We start from the raw sequence: 21145 nt of genomic DNA, 5'->3' as shown, positions 1-21145 counted from the left end.
ATGGAGTTAAAAAATCGTCCCGGAACCGCAAAACCACATATCGGCCGTCCCTTAATTAATCAAAACCGGTCACTCTTCGGTGGTTTTGACTCCGGTTTTATCCTACGTGACGGCTGAGTCAGCGTGGGACCTGGGACCTACGTGGACCCTACATGTCAGGATGCTATGCCATCTCTTTCCCTTCCTCCTCACACACTCTCTCTCTCTCTTCTCTTCTTCTCTTCTCCTCTTCTCTAGGCAAACTGTTCGGCGGCTGGGGAGGAGGCCGCCGGGGCGAGGCGGGAGAGGAGGAGAGCGGCGCTAGGCAAACTGTTCGGCGGCTGGGGAGGAGGCCACCGGGGCGAGGCGGGAGAGGAGGAGAGCGGCGCTACGACGGCTGCCGGCGGCGGCCGCAGTGGGGAGGCGGCCGTTCCATGGAGGCCACATCCCGCGCCAGCAACACCAACAACCACCCCGCAGCGACGGCGAATGAGGGGATGCTCTCCTTCTCGTCGGCGTACGTCGACGACGCGGCTGTCCACGGGGAGACAGCCGTTGCTCGCCCCCGGCAGCCGACAGCTTCTCCTCCGCCTCCCGCGCCGGGATGGCGACAGCCGCAGCGCACGCATCAGGCTGTCGCGGCCATCACCATCCTGAGGTTAGTACTGGTTTCCTTTTAGGCGAACGGCTGCTGCGCCTCGAGGAGAGCGGGGTGGTTGGGGTACAGGCAGAAAGGAAGGAACACCAGCAATAAAATCAAAGCCAGCACCTCATCTGCTTGTTGAACTTTTCAGACGAGTATGCAACAGCAAACCAGCCGTTCAGATCAACCCCAACTCAACCTGGCGAGCAGAACACGATCGAGAGAAAAGGACAAACTTGTATTGTGCATATGTACTATGTTTACCATGTCAACATTCACAGATAATTCCATCAAGCAATTCTATATAAATCCTGCCATTTTGAGCAAAATGCTCAAGTGTATCGTCTCTGCTCTGAGTTCTGAACTTTGAACATGCAAGCGAAAGCAGAACAAGATGGAGCGCTCTTCTTCCAAGCCGGTCATTGCGCTCGTGCTGCTCGTCGTATGCATCGTCAGCTGTTTCGAGGTTGTCACTGCCCAGTACGACGGTTCTTCCAGCAACGGCGCAGCGGCGACGGGCCCCATGGCCGCCGGTGGGAACTGCTCACTTGTTGTTGCTGCCGCTGTGCTCGCCATCGCAGTGTTTGTCTGGAACTGAAACATTGAGATGGAAACGCTGCGACCGCCTGATGCGTGCGCTGCGGCTGTCGCCGTCCTGGGCGCGGGAGGCGGAGGAGAAGCTGGCGGCAGCAGGGGCGAGCAACGGCTGTCTCCCCGTGGACGGCCGCGTCGTCGCCGCCAACGAGAAGGTTCGTCGTCGCCGCCGGGTGGTTGTTGGTGTTGCTGACGCGGGATGTGGCCTCCATGGAACGGCCGCAGCCAGCCGCCGTCGCGGCGCTGCTCTCCTCCTCTCCCGCCTCACCCGGTGACCTCCTCTCCAGCCGCCGGCCGGCTTGCCCAGAGAAGAGGAGAGTGAGAGAGAGGAGGAAGGAGATAGATGACGTGGCATCCTGACTCGTGGGTCCCACGCTGACTCAGTCGCCACGTAGGACAAAACCGGGGTCAACACCACCAAAGGGCCTACTGTGACCGATTTTGATTAGTTAAGGGACGGCCGATATCTAGTTTTGTGGTCGGGACGATTTTGTAACTTGATGACAAGTTGAGGGACCTTTGGTGTACTTTTCCCTTGCGAAGACAATAAAAATGGAACAAATCTAGCCCAAAACAGGTAACAAAATGGGCTCTTTCGTTTTTCATCGGTATAAGTCTATTTGCATCCCTCATCTTTTGTCCTTGATTGAGTCACATCCCCAACCACAAAACCGGGTATAACACCTCCCATAATTTTTTAAAACCAGTGCAAATGGACTCCTTGGATGGTTTTGAAAGCAGTTTTACTGACGTGACATGCATGATCTCTCCTCAGTCGTCATTGACGACCCAGATGTCAGTCGGGTCCACAGCGAGATTGTATTCCGCACCAAGGACATCAAGCTCGCCATCCTCCACCCATGGCGCTACTCGATCGCCTCCCCACGCGTAGTTGCTCGCCGCTTCTCTTCCTTTGCAACTTTGCCGCCGCAGACGACGCCGGTGTCTTATCCCGTTGGGAACCTCGTTGGTGCTAGGGAGGGGAACTACCGCTGCATTGCCAAGATCCTCTCCCGTGGTCACAATTCATGCTCGTCGTCGCGGCAACGCGAGAGAAATAGAAGAGAGGAAGAAGGAGAAGGAGGTTGATAAGTGGGTCCTACCTTTTTCTTTTATCATTGTCATTTATATGTAGGATCCACTTCTCTTTTCACTTCTTTGATGACTAGGCTACCACGTCAGTACACTTAAACTAAGTCGACCTACCACGTTAGCAAAATTACTTTCCAAACCACCTAAGGTGTCAATTTGCACTGTTTTTTAAATTGTGGGAGGTGTTATAAGCGGTTTTGTGGTTGAGGGATGCGATTTAACCAAGAGCAAGAGATGAGGGAGACAAAATAGACCTATTCACTTTCCATCTCAGACACTGCGAACAAGGCATGAATAATGATCGAGCCGACCATAAAGCAAGGTCACATATACTTGTTCATTCGTTGAGAAGGGCTGATGACGGCAAGGGAACAGCCAACACGTTTCACGTGGAAAATAGAAATAGCAAATCTGACCGATCGCTCGTCCCTCGCTCGCGCGCGATCGCCCAATAGCCTTTTTCTTCGCTGTCGCGGCGCCCTGGCACGTCATGAGAGTCGTGACGCGCATAGCTGCTTCAAACACCGGTACTGGCACCCAAAAACCGGTATTTTTCCTTCTTGTTTAAAATCGACCATCACTCGTTTGACCTTAATTACTGGCCTGTGGACTTGCATGGCTGGTTAATTAGGCCATGTGCAGCGTGCAACTTGGACATGGTGTAGTCCGTGTCCGCGCTGGAGTTCTTTTCCGTTTAGTGTACGTGCCGGGGTGAGAGCCTGAGAGCTCTGTACCGAATCCAGTTCGGTTTTGGTAAAATAGGTACTAGTAAGTACAACATGTATTCGGAAAACAATAGACGTGCACCCTATAAATAAGGTGTGCAGTTGTTGGTCTTTCACGTACTCCAGCGTGAGGAGGTAAATTAGGACTCGCCCATCATGGCTGGAAAGAAGAGGCAGAACAAAAGAAATGGAAAAGTGTCAAAGCCACAAGCGGAGCCTAAGAAAGTCACTGAGAAACAGGAGGATCTGATCAGCAAGCTCCCCGATGACATCCTCCTGCACATCCTATCCATGTGCCCCTATCACGACGCCGTGCGCACTGCCGCGGTTTCACGGAGGTGGCAACATCTCCACACCCGGCTTCCAAACGTTCGGTTTCGTATGTCGGTACTTGGCAACCTTGCATCTCTAGGCGAGTCGAGCGAACCGCGCGTGCAGAGCATGGAGCGCATGCTTCGCCAACGCTGTCACGACGACGGTGGCCTGCACGACACCATCGAGACGCTCCACATTGGTTACCGGAAGGACGTCCCGTTCGAGTGCCGGTACGCGAACGAGTTCGTCGCGCTGGCCAACGCGTCGAGGCTAGAGCTGCACGTCCAGTGCAAGAGGGGACTCCCTGACGAGGACGCCGGCGTGTGGTCGCTCGAGCTGCCGCCGGCGACCACCGAGCTTGAGCTAGGCCTGTACTGGTACGCGGTGAGGCCGCCACGCGTGCGTGGCCCCGGCGTCACCTCCCTCCGGTGGCTTGCGTTGGACGGCCTGACGGTGCTGCGCCCGAGCGATTTCCTCTCTACCGTCGTCTTCCCTTCGCTGGAGGAGCTGCACATCGTCGACTGCACGCTCCCGGCCAGCATCGACATCACGTCCGACACCATGCCGCGGCTCAAGCGCCTCCGCATCACCGACGTCACCTAATGAGCGCCACCACCAAGGCCGGGATCGCCGTCCTCGCCGACGAGCTGAGGGAGATCCGCGTGTCGTGCCGCTGCCCGACCGAGCCCATGTCGTCGTCCAGCCCTGCCGCCTACCACCTGCTCCCGCGGTTCCGTGCCCTCTTCACCCGGTACTCGTCGTGCGCGCGCCCAAGCTGCGCGTGTTCGAGTGGAGATGCTGCTTCGCCGACGAGGTCTGTGTGGAGAGCGTCGGCCGTCTCACGGACGTCGCGGTGGAGCTCGCCGCCGGCCGGCTGCCGAGGCTGTCTGACGAGGAGAGCAAATCTCTGTCGGTAGAAGACTGTGACAAGCTAATGAAAGGCATCCTTCGTGGACTCATGCCTGGACTGCAGCCGCCCAGCTGGAGTTCTATTCAGAGAAAATGCATCAAGCGAGATGAAAGGTGGCTTAGCTTTGAGATCTCAAGTGCTCCAAAGTATTATGTAAATGATTATTGAATAATTCAAACTTCTATATTTCTGTTAAAAATATGGTATGCCATATTCTTTTTTGGAAATTGCTAAAAAATGTCGCGAGTTTTTTTTATAATTTGGCAAAAAACTTTTAAATGTAGCTATATTAATTATAGTTATAGTGTAACTACAATGGTAGACATTGTAACTATATTATAATCTCTATATAAATTAGATATAAATAAAGTTACATATATTATTTTAATACTTATATAAAATTATATTATAGTTATAGTATAGTTATATGGAACTATATTACAATTGTACTTTAGAGATTTGAAAGTTTTTTCCCATAAAAAAATTGCGGCAATTTTTTAGATAATCTCTTTTTTGTTACCTTATTCCAGACACTTTTTTCATGTGTGATTGCTACATCTCGTTTCTTTTAGATGTAAGGTTTTTTATGTTTCTTCTATTTCCTTTTTTAAGTAGGTCATCAATTATTTTTATCTCACTTTTATTATATTGTATGGATTAGCAAAATTGCATATGCAAATATTTTAAATTTTACAATATAATATAATATAATTTACAGCGTAAACAATTATATGTTTTTTTTTGGAGTTGTGTGCGATTGGGGAAGGGAGAGATAGGTGTGCATTTATGGTGTACCTTCTGCTTAGGCATTTTACAACGATTTAATGACCCGGAGATTGTATTTGGATATAGTACATAAAAATAGTTGGGAATATTCAAGGATTATGATCGAGTATTGATGAGAAAATTTTTTATTATTATTGTGCTCACTAAAATGTAACACCTGTCAGTCTTTCAAACTAAAAAAAGCTCCCAAATGGGACTACTCAATTTCAACGAATCTTACGTAATGTGTAGTCAATTTTAGTAGTCTTTAGAATTGTAACAAATGCAACATTGAGGAGATAGAGCCGTCCATGTTGGAAAAAAGTAGAACTGTCCGAGAGTTTAACGGCTTCATCGTTTGCTCCTCTTATAAGTCGTAGATAAGATTTACATTTTAAAACTTAATTTTAAGTTGATTTTGATGTTTTTATCGTAGTTTATTTTTCAACATATATTAACTTACAAATCGGTAGAAACAGATATATAAAATTTTATGTACATTTTATCATTAACAAATGTCAGTCTTATATTCGATCGTATGAGAAATTATAAGACTCGTCATTATGTTGCTAAATCAACGTAGTAAGTTTAGTCTCTTTATCATGCTGATCCTCTATCCACACCAGGACAATTTTTCCACTTTTTTGTTTTTTTCTCTAAACAAATCACACATTTTAATATGTCTCCCAGGATAAGATAAAGTGATGTATATATCCACATTAGCGTAAGGTCGGATTTAATTTGGTACCTCTTAACTCCCTTTATTTACTACTCCAGAGACAGATTTAGTATCTCTTATTCTCCTATAAATTCTTCTGTCCGACTGTCCGTATTGGAACAAATTTGTTACCGTCAAAGATTTTTCGTCCTGACAAGAACTGAAGTTGCAACCTGCAATAATCTTGCCTTTGTCAAATCAAAACACCACAAGTAGTCAATGGCAAAGATCGCATTCCTGCTCGCTGCCGCTCTGCTCCTCGGCCTCGTGTCAGTGTCGCAAGCCATCCAAGGCACCGCGACCTTCTACACCACTTACAACCGTACACCACTTCAGTCTTAAGCTTTACCTCGAATACATCTTCACATTTCGCATTTCCGAAGCTCCAAATTCACCTATAATTTTCGTGAGATCTAACATTCGTTTTGCCGACATCTTGCTTAATTTTTGGCAGCGTCGGCGTGCTACGGAAACCAGGACAACGGGAGGATGATCGCGGCGGCTAGCGACGGGCTGTGGGCCGGCGGCAAGATCTGCGGGACGATGTTCACGGTGCGGTGCGTCGGGCAACCAACGCCGTGCCCAACCCGTGCCGCGGCGGCGCCATCACCGTCAAGATCGTCGACCGCTGCCCCGGCAGCACCGCTACCATCGACCTCTCCAGGGAGGCCTTCGCCGCCATCGCCAACCCCGTCGCCGGCAAGGTCCTCATCGACTACCAACAGTACGTACCATACTCTGCATATATACATATAAATACTCGTGTCAGTCGTGTGTAATGTATAAAATATACAATGTTTATTTTTCACTCACTAGGTGTTGTTTTTGCAATTTTGCAGGCTCTAGATGAAGAAATGATCATCTGAGAGTCGTAGGTCTCATGGTTCACTGCTTAGGTGGACTTGGCTCATATGTACATACAGAATCGAAATTCAATAAAAAGAAATGATTTATGAAGTGAACGAATTCCTGCTTCAAAACCACTACTGTTTCCTATGAAAAAAACAACAACCAGAGATTCTCTAAAAATGAATAAGTCTATTTTGTTTCCCTTGACTCTTAATCCTGATTGAATCGCCCCCTCAATCACAATACTCGGTGTAACGTCTTCCCTATCTTTGAAAACCCGGTGCAAATCGAGTCCACGGTATGAATTCATCCCGTCACAGCCCAATTGAACCCACGAGAAGGCGAGAAGCAGCGGACCATTTTGTCCCTCCTATTGATGTTCGGCCCAATCTGCACCGTTCGCTGGGACTCGAAGTTGATCGGTCCGTTCGTTGCTGTACTTTGTTTTTCCCTTGCGCCGGGCGCGTCTGGCGCTGCCGTGATGGCCGCTGCGTTCTCCGGCGATGTTGACGCAAGAACACGCGGCGGCGAACTCCGTAGGATCTCCGGCAAGTTGCGAAGCGCCCACACGGTGTCCTCGTCATCGCTAATCGCTATAGCGTAGAGGAGTCCATGGCGTCATGGATGTTCATCCGGTTTGCTCCTCATCCGCATTTTCTTCGTGTTCATCCCAGTAGCTCTGCTACTAATTAGTAATTAATACATTTTTGAAGAAATCAGGCACAATGTTGAAGAAACTTGGCACATTTTTCCATTGCATAAACCGATGAACGTAACTGAAGAAATAATATTTTTCCTGGTTACAGATCAGCTTCCAGATGAGGATAGCGAACTTGCTGAATTTTCCAGTGGATTCAACCCTTTATTTTTTTCCAACAGTTCAAAAAATTACGCAAATTGCCTATAATAGGTCGGTATATAGATAGGCGCTAGTTTGTCAACATTATGGCGGCGTATTGAGCTTCTGGACTGGAAATTTGGCTATTTCCAGATGCACAATGTTGTGCGGTTCATTTTTCTCTTCTGACTAAAACAAATGGTTGTAGTATGTTCTGCCGGTAAAGTCTCTTTCTATCTCTCTCAAGATTAACCTTAAGACACACATGTGGAGATTATGGATATCCCATATCTACACGGCGATGATATTTGGACTGAATATAGGATACCGAATATAGATAGAATATCTTATGTGTATCCTGGGTTTGTTTCCTAACTTGTATATCAAGGAAATACCTTGAGACTTAGTCGGTCACGACTGTATTCCGTTAGGGACATAGATTATCTTTTGTAATCCGGACTCCTTCTTATATATAAGGGGGGTCCGGGTGCCTCTAGGGGCAGATGTTGATTTTCTCTAAATCATACAATCAATAATACACTCGGCGGATTCATCCCCGGACAGGAGTAGGGTATTACTTCTTTTATAAGAAGGCCTGAACCTGTATAAATCCTTTGTCTCCAAACCCATACACTTTTCCAGCTTGATAGCCACCCCCTTTTATTATTGCCGAAATCTAGTTTCGACAGTTGGCGCGCCAGGTAGGGGTAGCGTCAAGCTTTTCGCCGATCAGTGCAATGGGTTCCATCTCCGGCATCGACGACCTCGTCTTCCCGCCCGGGCAGACGTTTCGGTTCGGCAGCCTCGACTTCGTCACCAACAACTTCGGCAAGATTTCTCTCCTCGACTCGGAATCAGACCAGTCGGGAGAGAACCGGATTTCGGTCCCGTTTGGATTCCCGAACGCGGCTGAAAGCTACTTCAAGACCATCTCAACCGAGTCGGCTTCAAACCACTCGGCCGAGATCGCATCTTCTCCAACGACACCAGATCAAGATGATGGGGCTTACCCACCAGTCCTGATGAAGCTCCCCGACGATTTAGCGGCCGTCTCCACCACGACAGCGTCTTCATCCCGTAGGCCTAGGCGGAAGTCGGCTTCAACACCGATTTCGCCTAGCTTCAGGGAAGTCGGCGTCATCCTCCAACCACTCGGCACGGTTTCGACGGATCAGCTGGATGACTACAACAGCTCTCCCACCGTCGACTCACGTCCTACTGACATCGTGGAGTACGACGAATTTAGTTCTCGCTACAACGACTTCGACGACTTCGACGGAAGCCTAGATGACAACTACACCCCTCTCTACTTTGGCGTTTTCATGGCCAATAATGAGACGGAGGAGCAACGCCAAGCCCGGGAGACCGAAGAACGTTGCCGACTGGAGGAGGAGCATCAAGCACAAGAACAAGAACGGCTACGGCGTGAGCAGCAGGACCGTGAGCGGACCGCGAAGGAGGCTGAGGATCGACGTCAGCGAGCTTTGGAAGCAGGGCGCCGAGCGCGTGATCTCATCGGCCAGCAAGATGTCGAAGGGACACCGGTTTTCCGCACCCCTCAACAGAATGCGGTTGCCGCGATCACCCTTCTCGACACCCTCCTCAACCAAAACGAGCTCAATCGATCCGACCACGTCGTCAACATCTTGAACCAGACGAAGACCATGATTGCGGCTTCGGTCCCAGTTAACTCCGAAAGCGTCCACACGCCGACTGGCAGCCGAGTTCCCCACTTCCGATCTCATGACTACCGTCATCCAAGCCTCAGCATCACCGGCGCAGGATCCAACCGCAGGAGCAGGGGTCACGACGAGCGGTCTGTTCACTCACCTCCCGACCTTCATAGGGAGCGCCGAGTGGAACGGCCTCGCTCACCACCTCGTCGCCGCCCCATCGATCTTCGCGACACAATCATACAGCGCCGAGCAGCTCGAGGCTACCATCACTCGCCGGACCGCCACGACGACGACCTTGACGGAGTAGCAGCCTTCACCGACGACCTGCGTCGAGTGGATTGGCCAGCCGGCTTCAAACCGACTGGAATAGAGAAGTATGACGGCACCACTAACCCCGAATCGTGGCTTACCGTCTACGGTCTCGCAATCCGCGCAGCAGGAGGAGACAACAAGGCCATGGCGAACTATTTACCAGTGGCTTTAGCGGATTCCGCCCGATCTTGGCTCCATGGATTGCCCCGTGGTACAATTGGATCTTGGGCCGAACTACGCGACCACTTCATCGCCAACTTCCAAGGCACCTTCGAGCGTCCCGGCACACAATATGATCTCTACAACGTCATTCAGAAGTCCGGAGAATCCCATCGAGATTACATCCGGCGATTTTCTGAACAACGTAACAAGATCTCCGACATCACCGACGACGTCATCATCGCCGCGTTCACCAAAGGGATTCGCCACGAAGAACTAGTCGGCAAGTTTGGGCGTAAGCCTCCCAGGACAGTCAAGCTCATGTTTGAAAAAGCCAACGAGTACGCCAAAGCTGAAGACGCCGTCACCGCATCAAAGCAGTCGGGTCCCAGTTGGAAGCAAAACAAGGGTACGCCGGCTACGGGAGGAGGTGGAAGTAACAATCATAAGGACCGCAAGCGTAAGCCTGCGGAACTTGTTGCAACCGCCAGTCACTCTTCTCGACAGCGTTCGCGCGTCAACACGTTCGACAAGATCATGAACTCCCAATGCCCGCACCATCCTAACTCCAACCACGTGGCCAAAGATTGTTTCGTCTACAAGCAATTCGCGGATCAATACACCAAGACTGCACGAAAGAACTCTGACGAAGAACAAAGCACGTCGAGGAAGAAGGATGACGGCGACACCCCGGCAGGTTTTCAAGATCACCGCAAGGAGCTCAACCATATCTTCGGCGGCCCCCTGGCTTATGAGTCTAAACGGAAGCAGAAGTTGACTGAACGGGAGATCAATGCTGTTCAGCCCGACACGCCCCAGTATCTTCGATGGTCAGAGATTGCAATCAAGTTTGACCGCTCGGATCATCCTGACCGAGTGGTCCACCCGGGGCGGTACCCCCTGGTACTAGACCCAGTGGTCCGTAATGTCAAGCTTCGCAGAACTCTCATCGACGGTGGCAGTGCACTCAATATCCTCTTCGCCAAGACCTTGGATGATATGCAGATTCCTCGCTCCGAGCTAAAACCAAGCAATGCGCCTTTTCACGGAGTAATTCCAGGACTATCCGCAACTCCACTCGGCCAGATCACCCTCCCGGTCACTTTTGGTACTCGGGAAAACTTTCGCACAGAGAACATCAGCTTCGAAGTCGCCGATTTCGAGACAGCATACCATGCCATACTCGGACGCCCGGCGTTAGCCAAGTTCATGGCCGTCCCGCACTACACTTACATGATGATGAAGATGTCTGGTCCCCGAGGAGTCCTATCCCTACGGAGTGACATCAAGCAAGCCGTCACATGCAACAAGGAGAGTTGCGACATGGCTCAAACCCGCGAGATGGCGTCCGCCCGAGAGGATATCCGACTGGCTGCAGCCACGGCGAGCGAAGGAGAAGTGCCCGCTACCAAGATTTCAAAGAGTGGAGAAAGCGAAGCCAAGACTAAGAAGATTCCCCTAGATCCCTCTGATCCTACTAAAACTGCTGTAATAGGCGCCGAGTTAGATTGTAAATAGGAAAGCGCGCTCATCACCTTTCTTCAGAACAATAAAGATATCTTTGCGTGGAAACCATCTGATATGCCCGGTATTCCTAGAGAGGTGATTGAGCACTCCTTACATGTCAAAGAAGATGCCAAGCCTATCAAACAACGACTCCGCCGATTCGCACAAGACAGGAAGGACGCGATCAAGGAGGAATTAACCAAGCTGTTAGCAGCAGGCTTCATCAAAGAAGTCCTTCATCCCGACTGGCTGGCAAACCCGGTTCTAGTTCGGAAGAAAACAGGGCAATGGCGCATGTGTGTTGATTATACCGACCTCAACAAGTCTTGTCCCAAAGATCCTTTTGGGTTGCCTCGCATTGACCAGGTAGTTGACTCAACCGCCGACTGTGAGCTTCTCAGTTTTCTGGATTGCTACTCAGGGTATCATCAGATCCGACTGAAGGAATCCGACTGCTTGAAGACTTCATTCATTACGCCCTTTGGAGCTTATTGCTATGTCACCATGCCGTTCGGACTAAAAAACGCAGGAGCAACTTATCAACGTATGATCCAAAGATGCTTCTCAACGCAGATCGGCCGCAACGTTGAAGCCTATGTGGATGATGTAGTCGTCAAGACCAAGCAAAAGGATGATTTGATCTCGGATCTAGAAGAAACCTTCGTGAGCATCCGCGCTTTCAGGATGAAATTGAACCCTGAAAAGTGCACCTTCGGAGTACCGTCAGGGAAGCTGCTTGGCTTTATGGTGTCTCATAGGGGCATCCAAGCCAACCCGGAGAAAGTTACTGCTATCCTCAACATGAAACCGCCAAGTACCCAGAAAGATGTTCAGAAGCTGACTGGATGCATGGCGGCGCTCAGCCGATTTGTTTCAAGACTTGGCGAGCGGGGGATGCCCTTCTTTAAGCTGCTGAAGAAAACAGATAACTTCCAGTGGAGACCCGAAGCACAGAAGGCCTTCGAAGATTTCAAGAAACTTCTCACCGAGCCACCAGTCTTAGCCTCACCACACCCGCAGGAGCCGTTGTTGCTGTACGTATCAGCTACCTCCCAGGTTGTGAGCACAGTCTTGGTCGTTGAGCGCGAGGAAGAAGGCCATGTCCAAAAAGTCCAGCGACCGATTTATTTTGTCAGCGAGGTCCTAGCCGACTCCAAAACGAGGTACCCTCAGGTTCAGAAGCTGTTATATGGTATTCTAATTACTACCAGGAAGCTATCTCACTACTTTCAAGGTCACTCGGTAACGGTGGTCACATCATTTCCACTCGGTGATATACTGCACAACCGCGAAGCAAACGGACGTATTGCTAAGTGGGCTTTGGAGTTGATGTCTTTGGACATATCATTCAAGCCCCGAATTTCAATCAAGTCCCAAGCGTTAGCTGATTTTGTCGCCGAATGGACCGAGTGCCAGGAGGATACCCCCGCGGAGAACATGGAGCACTGGACCATGCATTTTGACGGATCCAAACGACTTTCGGGCACTGGAGCAGGAGTGGTTTTGATTTCCCCAACTGGAGAAAGATTGAGCTATGTGCTTTGGATACATTTTTCGGCGTCCCACAACGTTGCCGAGTATGAGGCCCTCCTTCATGGACTACGGATTGCAATTTCCCTAGGGATAAAGCGTCTGATTGTTCGAGGCGATTCACAGTTGGTTGTCAACCAAGTTATGAAAGAGTGGTCCTGCATTGACGACAATATGATGGCATATCGACAAGAGGTGCGCAAATTGGAAGACAAGTTCGAGGGACTCGAGCTCAGTCACGTTCTTCGACACAACAATGAAGCCGCCGACAGACTTGCCAATTTTGGATCCAAGCGCGAGGCGGCGCCCTCAGATGTTTTCGTCGAACACCTTTATACACCGACCGTACCTCATAAAGATACTACTCAAGATGCGGACACTCATGACGTAGCTATGGTTGAAGCCGACTGGCGAGAGCCCTTCATACGATTTTTAACTTCTCAAGAGCTCCCTCAAGATGAAGATGAAGCCGAGCGGATTTCAAGGCGGAGCAAACTTTATGTTATGCATGAATCTGAGTTATACAAGAAAAGCCCTTCAGGAATTCTGCAACGCTGCGTATCTTTAGAGGAAGGGAGACAATTGCTGAAAGACATACATTCTGGGATATGCGGAAACCATGCTGCTGCACGCACCATTGTCGGCAAAGCTTACCGGCAGGGTTTTTTCTGGCCTACTGCAGTGTCCGACGCCGACAAAATTGTGCGCACATGTGAAGGTTGCCAATTTTTCGCCAGACAAATTCATCTACCAGCTCAAGAGTTGCAAACTATCCCGCTGTCTTGGCCGTTTGCGGTTTGGGGGCTCGACATGGTTGGCCCGTTCAAAAAGGCAGTTGGCGGTTACACGCATCTCTTTGTGGCCATTGACAAATTCTCCAAGTGGATTGAGGCCAAACCGGTTGTCACAATCACAGCAGATAATGCTCGAGACTTCTTCATCAACATTGTGCATAGATTTGGAGTGCCCAATCGGATAATCACTGATAATGGCACACAATTCACTGGCGGAGTTTTTAAAGACTTTTGTGAGGACTTCGGAATTAAGATTTGCTACGCCTCAGTGGCACACCCCATGAGCAATGGACAGGTGGAGCGAGCTAATGGCATGATACTTCAAGGGATTAAAGCGCGTGTCTTTGACCGGCTAAAACCCTATGCCGGCAAATGGGTGCAACAACTGCCATCGGTACTTTGGTCTTTGCGAACTACACCCAGTCGGGCCACAGGCCAGTCACCTTTTTTCCTTGTCTATGGGGCAGAAGCAATGTTGCCGAGTGAAGTCGAATTTGAGTCTTTGCGCTTTCGTAATTTTCGTGAAGAACGCTACGAAGAAGACCGAGTGGATGACTTGCACCGATTGGAAGAAGCCCGCGAAGCAGCTTTGATTCGGTCGGCTCGATATTTACAAGGGTTGCGGCGCTATCATAATCGCAATGTTCGATCTCGTGCCCTTTTAGTCGGTGACCTGGTTTTGAGGAAAATTCAAACTACACGAGATCGGCACAAGTTATCTCCTCTATGGGAAGGGCCATTTATTATCTCTGAAGTCACCCGGCCAGGTTCTTATCGACTCAAGCGCGAAGACGGTACTCTTGTCGACAACTCTTGGAACATTGAACATCTTCGTCGTTTCTACGCTTAAGTTTATCATTGTACTTCCCTATCTTGACTGTCAACATCAAGTTTTCTTCTTGCCGTTGTCAGTCGGGGGCTATCATCATAATAATGGAGTGTGATTTTTTATCAATTTAATTTGCTTACTTGGTCTATCATTGCCTTGTTTGATTTTTTCTACTTAGTCTGCGAGGACTGAAAGTTTTTAATAGCTTCTTTGGGTTTTAGGCTCAACAAAGCTTGATAAAAGCTTTTAAGAAATCAAAGACTTGGTTAGAACTATCAAGCACAGCATAAATACACCAGTATTGTACAAATTAAGCCTCCATTTGCTACATCTACACTCAGTCAGAATCAGTCCTTTCATCATCAGAGTTATTATTGCTCGGCTGAAGGTCGTTGTTGCGGAATTGTTCTACAACATCACTTGCAATCTTGTCAGCCGCACTTTGAGCATTACTGATAAGATCAAGAGCAGCTTCTTCGCTTGTCCCGTCTGCAAAGCCATCAATGGCGTCAATTTCAATCCTCGGGTACAAGGATTTGGTCATCGCCAATGCCATACTAGCTCCCATACTTCCAGCTTTCTTGATATTCTTGAAGTATACATCCGGTGCTACTCTCAGCTTGTCAAAGATTTCGGTTGCGTCAAGTGCACTCGGACCACTGTCATTAAGGAACATAGCTTGGACAAGTGGTGTAGCGACATTGGCGACTTCGTCTCTTGCTCCTTCAAGCTTCTTGATCTTACCAACCAGGACATCAAACTGAGCTTGAGATTTGATTTTACGGTCTACAAAACACATTTATAATAAGAATTTGCTGCATTAAAGAGAGGAAAGTTCAAATTGTCAGCTGGCAGTACCTTCAACCTCCTTTAAGGCTGAGTCCCTTTGCACAGCTAGTTCTACTTTGTCTCTTTTCAAGGCTTCAATCTGTTTCTCCATTTGTGCCATCCTGGTAGCTTGTGCTGTTTGAAATCCAAATATTTGAGGATACAGTTATGACAGCATAAATCAATGGAATAGATCTGGAAGGTTACCTTTTGATGAACCACTTAGCTCGAAGTTTGAATCCTGGAGCTGGGCAATTCGGTCCCTTAACTCCTTCTCTGTCTTTTTAGCATACTCCTTGGCCTCATGCAGCTGGTCCCTAACTGCTTCAAGAGTTCCCAAATGAGGAACCAGCTTTTCCAAAGTTGTAGTCTTGGCCTCATTGCGAAGATGGATTCTCTGCATGATGGATCATGATTCAGTTCTGCTAAAGAGAGAACAAAGTTATTAAAGGCAGTCACCCGGAAGATTTACATTCACAATGCAAGTGGCTTCTCCAAGTGCTTTCTTCAGCTGGCACACTTCCTCATCTTCTTTTTGACGATTTATAACGATGCCGGCAACTTGCGAGTTCTCGTCCCACCATTTGAGCAAGATAGGAGGACGGGAGTCATCAGCCGCCTTTATGCGAGGAATTGTTTCTTCGTCATCGCCTAGTGTTCCTGATGTATTTCCAAGACATTGGACGAGTAAGCTGAAGTTATTTAAATCGGCATCACTTGAGAAGATGTGTTACCTGAGGATGTTCCTGGCTGAACATGAGGTGGTCCTTGTTCTTTATTTAGAGACCTAATCATTGAGTCTTTACCGGCCTCTGGTCCTTGGGAAGTTGTCGTTTGCACTTCAACTTCAGGGATTTCTTCATCGGGACCTACATCCGACTGGTTTCCAGTCGGGGGCTCTTGTGTTGTTGCAGTTTCAGCTGTTGCCGACTGGTCTCCAGTTGGCGGCTGGTCACTCGGATCGGCTTTGTCATCCGAAGCATGGGCGCCAGTCGGCTGGCTTTCGGCAGTCGGCTGGCTTTCGGCAGTCGGCTGGTTTTCGGCAGACGGCTTAGCATCTTTGGATAAATTTGGCTCTGTCACAGCCGGATCAGGATCTTTTCCAGTTGGATCTATGTCGGACGGTTTCCTGCAAAGTGTCCTTTCGATATTCAGCATAATTTCTATGAGAGAAGCATATCAAAGGGAGATGGTACCGAGAAGTTTATACCTGGAAGATGTTCTAATCTTTGGCATTTGACAGCCAGCCAGTTTTTTCCTGGGCATGGTATGCTTTGGGAGTTTGTTGGGCGTGCCCTTGTCCCCAGATTTGTTGCTGTCATCGCCCTCGTCGTCATTAAGCACCAGCTTTCTCTTACGAGGACCTGTCTGACCAGCCGGTTTGGAGGTTTGAGGTTGTGGGTCTGACCTGTTTGTCGGCCCTCCACTTCCCTGAATGGTGTGCTGGCGAGGAGATCGGCGCTGAGCAATTGGGGGATCAGATTTCATCAATACGTATTCCTGAATGAGATGCCTCCATGGTTAGTTAACTCAACATGAAGACAAGATACTATTTTGGTCATAAGTTGAAGATTTCAGATACATACCTGCGGAGGCGGATTGAATGCATTATATGGCACAACTGGCAGCTGGTGTGAGTAGCTGACGACAATGGCATTTGAGAAGATTTTATACATTCTCTCCTTCATGATTTTGAAATCCAGAGAGTCTGGTTCTTCGCGATTAGGATCATGCTTGCCGTCAAACTCAAAAGCTGTACGGGATCTTTCTTTAATTGGCGCCAGTCGGCATTTGATGAAGTGCCGAGTGATCTGCTCTCCTTGCAAGCCTCGTTCTTTGAGTTTTAACATGCGATCCAACAATTCCAAGGCTTGGGCAGCTTCATCTCCGATTGGAAGAGAGTTCCAAGTGTCTTGGTACACCGGGGGAAGACAAGAGTATTCGGGAAGAGCAGGCTCAGGATTCTGAACATAAAACCAGTTCGCATGCCATCCTTTGTTTGAAGTCTTGAAGGGCATTGAGAAGTATTTCTGGCTCAGAGTTCCCCTCAGCTGAAATCCGGCCCCTCCGACTACACATGGCTTACTCTTGTTTGGTTGGGGTTTGAGAAAGAAGATTCGGCGGAACAGGGCGAAGTGGGGTTTAATTCCTAAGAAGGCTTCACATACATGGATGAAATTGGCAATGTGGACTATGGAATTTGGGTTTAGGTGATGCAAGCTGATTCCATAGAAGCTTAATATCCCGCGGAAAAATCTCGAGGTCGGAAGAGCGAAGCCGCCATAGAAGAAATGCGAGAAGACTACGATCTCATGTGTATCAGGGGTCGGAAAAGCCTCACCGCACGCTGGCCGCCACCCGATGATCTCCTTGGCTGGGAGAACGCCGTGCGCCACCATCTCCTTCAGGTTCTCTTCCGTTACGTCGGACGGCGCCCATTGGCCTTCGAAGCTTTCCTTCTCTTCCGCCATCGATTTTATCCGAATGCGCTGATTTGATTCGAGGGATGGCTAGGGAGAAATGAGGGATTAAGGCGGTGGATCACGGGAAGGATTTTGATGCACTTTTCGAAGGTGGATTTGAGTGGAGTGGTGAACCCTAGTTCGCCGGCGCAGTTCTACACTGTAGCAAGGAGTGGGGAAAATGGTGAGAGTTCCGGCGGGGAAGACGAAGCGTCGCTTGGATCTCGGGATTTCTTGTTAAGGGTATCGGAGGTGCAAATGGGCCTAGGCCTGAACAGTACTTCAGCCCAATACTTTTAAAAGCGTGGCCCATTGTGTTCCTTAGGGACTTAGGCATATTTTGCTTTGGCAATATTATGCGCACAATAGTGTTGCCCAATGCTGATAAAATCCTTTTTATGCGGTCATATAATTCTTTGGAATTATTGCAATGCAAATTAAAAGGTGCCCGACAGAAAGGTGTTATACTGCTTTTTGTTAGCTTTATTAGGCTACAAAAGCTGTCTGGGTTATTTGGAATGACTTGTTTTTATCATAGTCACTTCCTTGGTATGTTATATACCTATTTTCATTATGGTAAATAGTCATAGCCTAGGCTATTAGACTTATTCATTACCATAATTTTTATAATACTTGGTGGGTAATCTTTAGAGTTTTATATTCGGATGCCTGTCCAGTGTGTTCATTCGTGAACCTTTTAGAGTGTAAACCACTCGGACTCTTTTCATTATGGCTAAAAAGCGGTCGGCTAGCATGCCTATTTAGGCGCCGTGTGTGCTTTTGTCATATGATGCACGATTGTGCTATTATTTGGTCTCTCAACTATATGTTTAGTTCGTTAACTAATCACATAGTTGGGGGCTACACCTAATTAGGTGCATCTATTCGATGCACCATATTTTTATCTTTTCGCCCTTTACAGTCTTTGTCTTCGCTACTCGGCAGGCCTTGGCATGAAAAGTTTGAAGCACTCGGATTATTATCTTTGAGAAGGCTACGATGATTGACTGCAAAGGTCTCGGGGGCTACTGTGGAGATTATGGATATCCCATATCTACACGGCGATGATATTTGGACTGAATATAGGATACCGAATATAGATAGAATATCTTATATGTATCCTGGGTTTGTTTCCTAACTTGTATATCAAGGAAACACCTTAAGACTTAGTCGGTCACGACTGTATTCCGTTAGGGACATAGATTATCTTTTGTAATCCGGACTCCTTCTTATATATAAGGGGGGTCCGGGTGCCTCTAGGGGCAGATGTTGATTTTCTCTAAATCATACAATCAATAATACACTCGGCGGATTCATCCCCGGACAGGAGTAGGGTATTACTTCTTTTATAAGAAGGCCTGAACCTGTATAAATCCTTTGTCTCCAAACCCATACACTTTTCCAGCTTGATAGCCACCCCCTTTTATTATTGCCGAAATCTAGTTTCGACAACACAGGACTAAAAATTTTCCAAGTTTGTTGCCTACGGACTGGACGGAATGCAAGTCTGAACTTTCCATGCATCAGGCACGATTTTCCACGGCCCAGAGTACGTACCAGGCTAGCAGCTGTTCTATAAATCAACCTCGTAGCTAGCAATGGATAACTCATCACTTCAGCTTCTTGCTCATCCAATCCTACACGAGAACCTGTGTCTGATCTAGCGGCGGCCATGGCTAGAGTTGGCATCCTGCTCGCTGCAGCTCTGCTCCTGGGCCTCGTCTCGGCGTCGCAGGCCATCGAAGGGACCGCCACCTTCTACACCGTTTACACCCGTACATCTCCAAACTGCTCCTTAATTCTGAATGATGTGTTTGGTTTGTTGTCGGAAAAAAAGAACTTGCCAATAATACCAAATTTTGATAGGAGAAAAGCTCTCGCCAAATTCTCTGATGAGAGTTTTCGGATTGCAGAGTGCCCAAATTACTAAAATTTGCTAGGGCCATGAACTTATGATGGTAATAATAATGTGTTTGGTTTCTGCTTGTAAAATTTTGATAATGCTAAAATTTAGTAAAGATGAAAATAACATAAACCAAACATGTGGTGGTGTTTGTCTGTTTGAGATAGATTAAGATAAAGATGATATTAGCGCACACAAACGATAAATCTATTAGCGCATGAATAATTGAGTTTCAATTATTACAAACTTAAAAATAGATCTATTTAATAGTTTAGTTTTTGTAAGGAACTTACCGTTTAGCGGTTTGAAAAACGTGTCAATAGAAACCGAGATAAAATTTATACATCTTAAGGAGAAAAGAATGGGGCCATTGGACATTTGGACAGTCTTCTACTATTCCATTTCTGGAACATATTTTCTGTAGTAACTTGTGCTGTTGCGGTGCAGCGTCGGCGTGCTACGGGTTCCAGGACCAGGGGACGATGATCGCGGCGGCGAGCGACGGGCTGTGGGACGGCGGGCGGGCGTGCGGGAGGATGTACACGGTGCGTTGCGTCAGGGGCACCAACGCCGTGCCCAACCCCTGCAACGGCGGCACGGTCACCGTCAAGATCGTCGACCGCTGCCCGTCGCCGGGTTGCACCTCCACCCTCGACCTCTCCAGGGAGGCCTTCGCCGCCATCGGCAACCTCGACGCCGGCAGGATCGTCATCGACTACAACCAGTACGCTTTTATATGCATCTATATTGTATTTTCGTGCTTTCTTATGTGTTTCGCTAGCTGACTCGCTCTCCGTGTCCGTGTGATGGTGGCTTTGCAGGGTCTGAATGGTTCACGCTTCACAGGTTCAGGAATGCGTCGATCTGTATAAATAAGCTCGTCACATTTGCAGCGAGTACAAGTGTCGAGAATAAAGCGTGATGCTGTCTTGTACGTAAAAACCAGAGCATTATATTTGCAGAGTGCGAGCTCATCCCGCACTCTGTATAGTGTATAGTCTAAAGATCTTTTTGTTTTACCCCTAGGGGTTGTATTTTCTCCTTCTATATTCAATGAAAAAGCACTACTGTGCTGTTTTTTCTGTTCAAAAAAAAAAACCAGAGCATTATATATAGGCCTTTATCAATTGAATAAGGTGATGGTCAGATTCACTGGCTGAGCTGAGAACTTTGAGATTACGTGAACAGACCTTGTTGCCTAGTATTTGTATGGTGCAATTAAACAGTATTGAACCAGTTGTGACACTTGACAGGACAAACTGCGTTGCCTATTTGTATGGTAAAATTAAACAGTCCTATTGAACAAGTTGACACGTTTATTTGTATGGTGAAATTAAAGAGTACTACTCCATACTCATAAAAGAAGTCGTTTAGGACAATGTTTAAATCAAACATTGAGAATATAAATCATAAATAACTCTAAAGTTGTTGAGTTTAAAAATGTAAAAATTATATGTATAGATTTATCTTGAAAAATACTTTCATAAAAGTATACATATATCACTTTTTAATAAATATTTTTATAGAAATAAGAAGTCAAAGTTGTGTTTTGATCTAAGACCGTGTCGCTGTTCTAAACAACTTCTTTTACGAGTATGGAGGGAGTATTGAACAACTCGGCACTTGAGATATTTGTATGGTGAAATTTAAACAGTATTGAACAAGTTGACACTTCACAGACGAATGGACGATATAGGAATTCGTCAAGTGTCAACGCA

General features: G+C 47.8%; 2 protein-coding genes and 1 pseudogene across 2 annotated transcripts; all 3 read left to right on the top strand.

The window, feature by feature from the left end:
• The first annotated feature begins 3189 nt into the window (after positions 1 to 3189).
• LOC107275542 (uncharacterized) lies at positions 3190 to 4426 on the top strand. Its single transcript, XM_015786939.2, is given in 3 exon segments — positions 3190 to 3943; positions 3946 to 4104; positions 4107 to 4426. Coding segments are annotated over 3 exon segments (1233 nt in total).
• A 1534-nt stretch (positions 4427 to 5960) lies between these two features.
• On the top strand, positions 5961 to 6698 carry LOC107276209 (putative EG45-like domain containing protein 1; annotated as a pseudogene).
• A 12435-nt stretch (positions 6699 to 19133) lies between these two features.
• On the top strand, positions 19134 to 20562 carry LOC107276859 (putative EG45-like domain containing protein 1). Its single transcript, XM_015787189.3, has 3 exons — positions 19134 to 19299; positions 19875 to 20151; positions 20249 to 20562. The coding sequence occupies exons 1-3, from the start codon at positions 19197 to 19199 to the stop codon at positions 20253 to 20255; spliced, it is 387 nt and encodes a 128-aa protein (XP_015642675.1). The 5' UTR covers positions 19134 to 19196; the 3' UTR covers positions 20256 to 20562.
• Positions 20563 to 21145: the final 583 nt, after the last annotated feature.

Source organism: Oryza sativa, chromosome 6 (assembly GCF_034140825.1).
Source record: "Oryza sativa Japonica Group chromosome 6, ASM3414082v1".
Taxonomy (NCBI): Eukaryota; Viridiplantae; Streptophyta; class Magnoliopsida; order Poales; family Poaceae; genus Oryza; species Oryza sativa.
The sequence above is the reverse complement of the archived record's forward strand: the minus strand, read 5'-3'. Positions and strand labels throughout refer to the sequence as shown.

Coding starts and splice junctions, on each gene's coding strand:
- LOC107276859 (XM_015787189.3), top strand. CDS start 19,197: ATGGCTAGAGTTGGCATCCTGCTCGCTGCAGCTCTGCTCCTGGGCCTC. Junction 19,300..19,874: donor CTTCTACACCGTTTACACCC/GTACATCTCCAA, acceptor GTTGCGGTGCAG/CGTCGGCGTGCTACGGGTTC.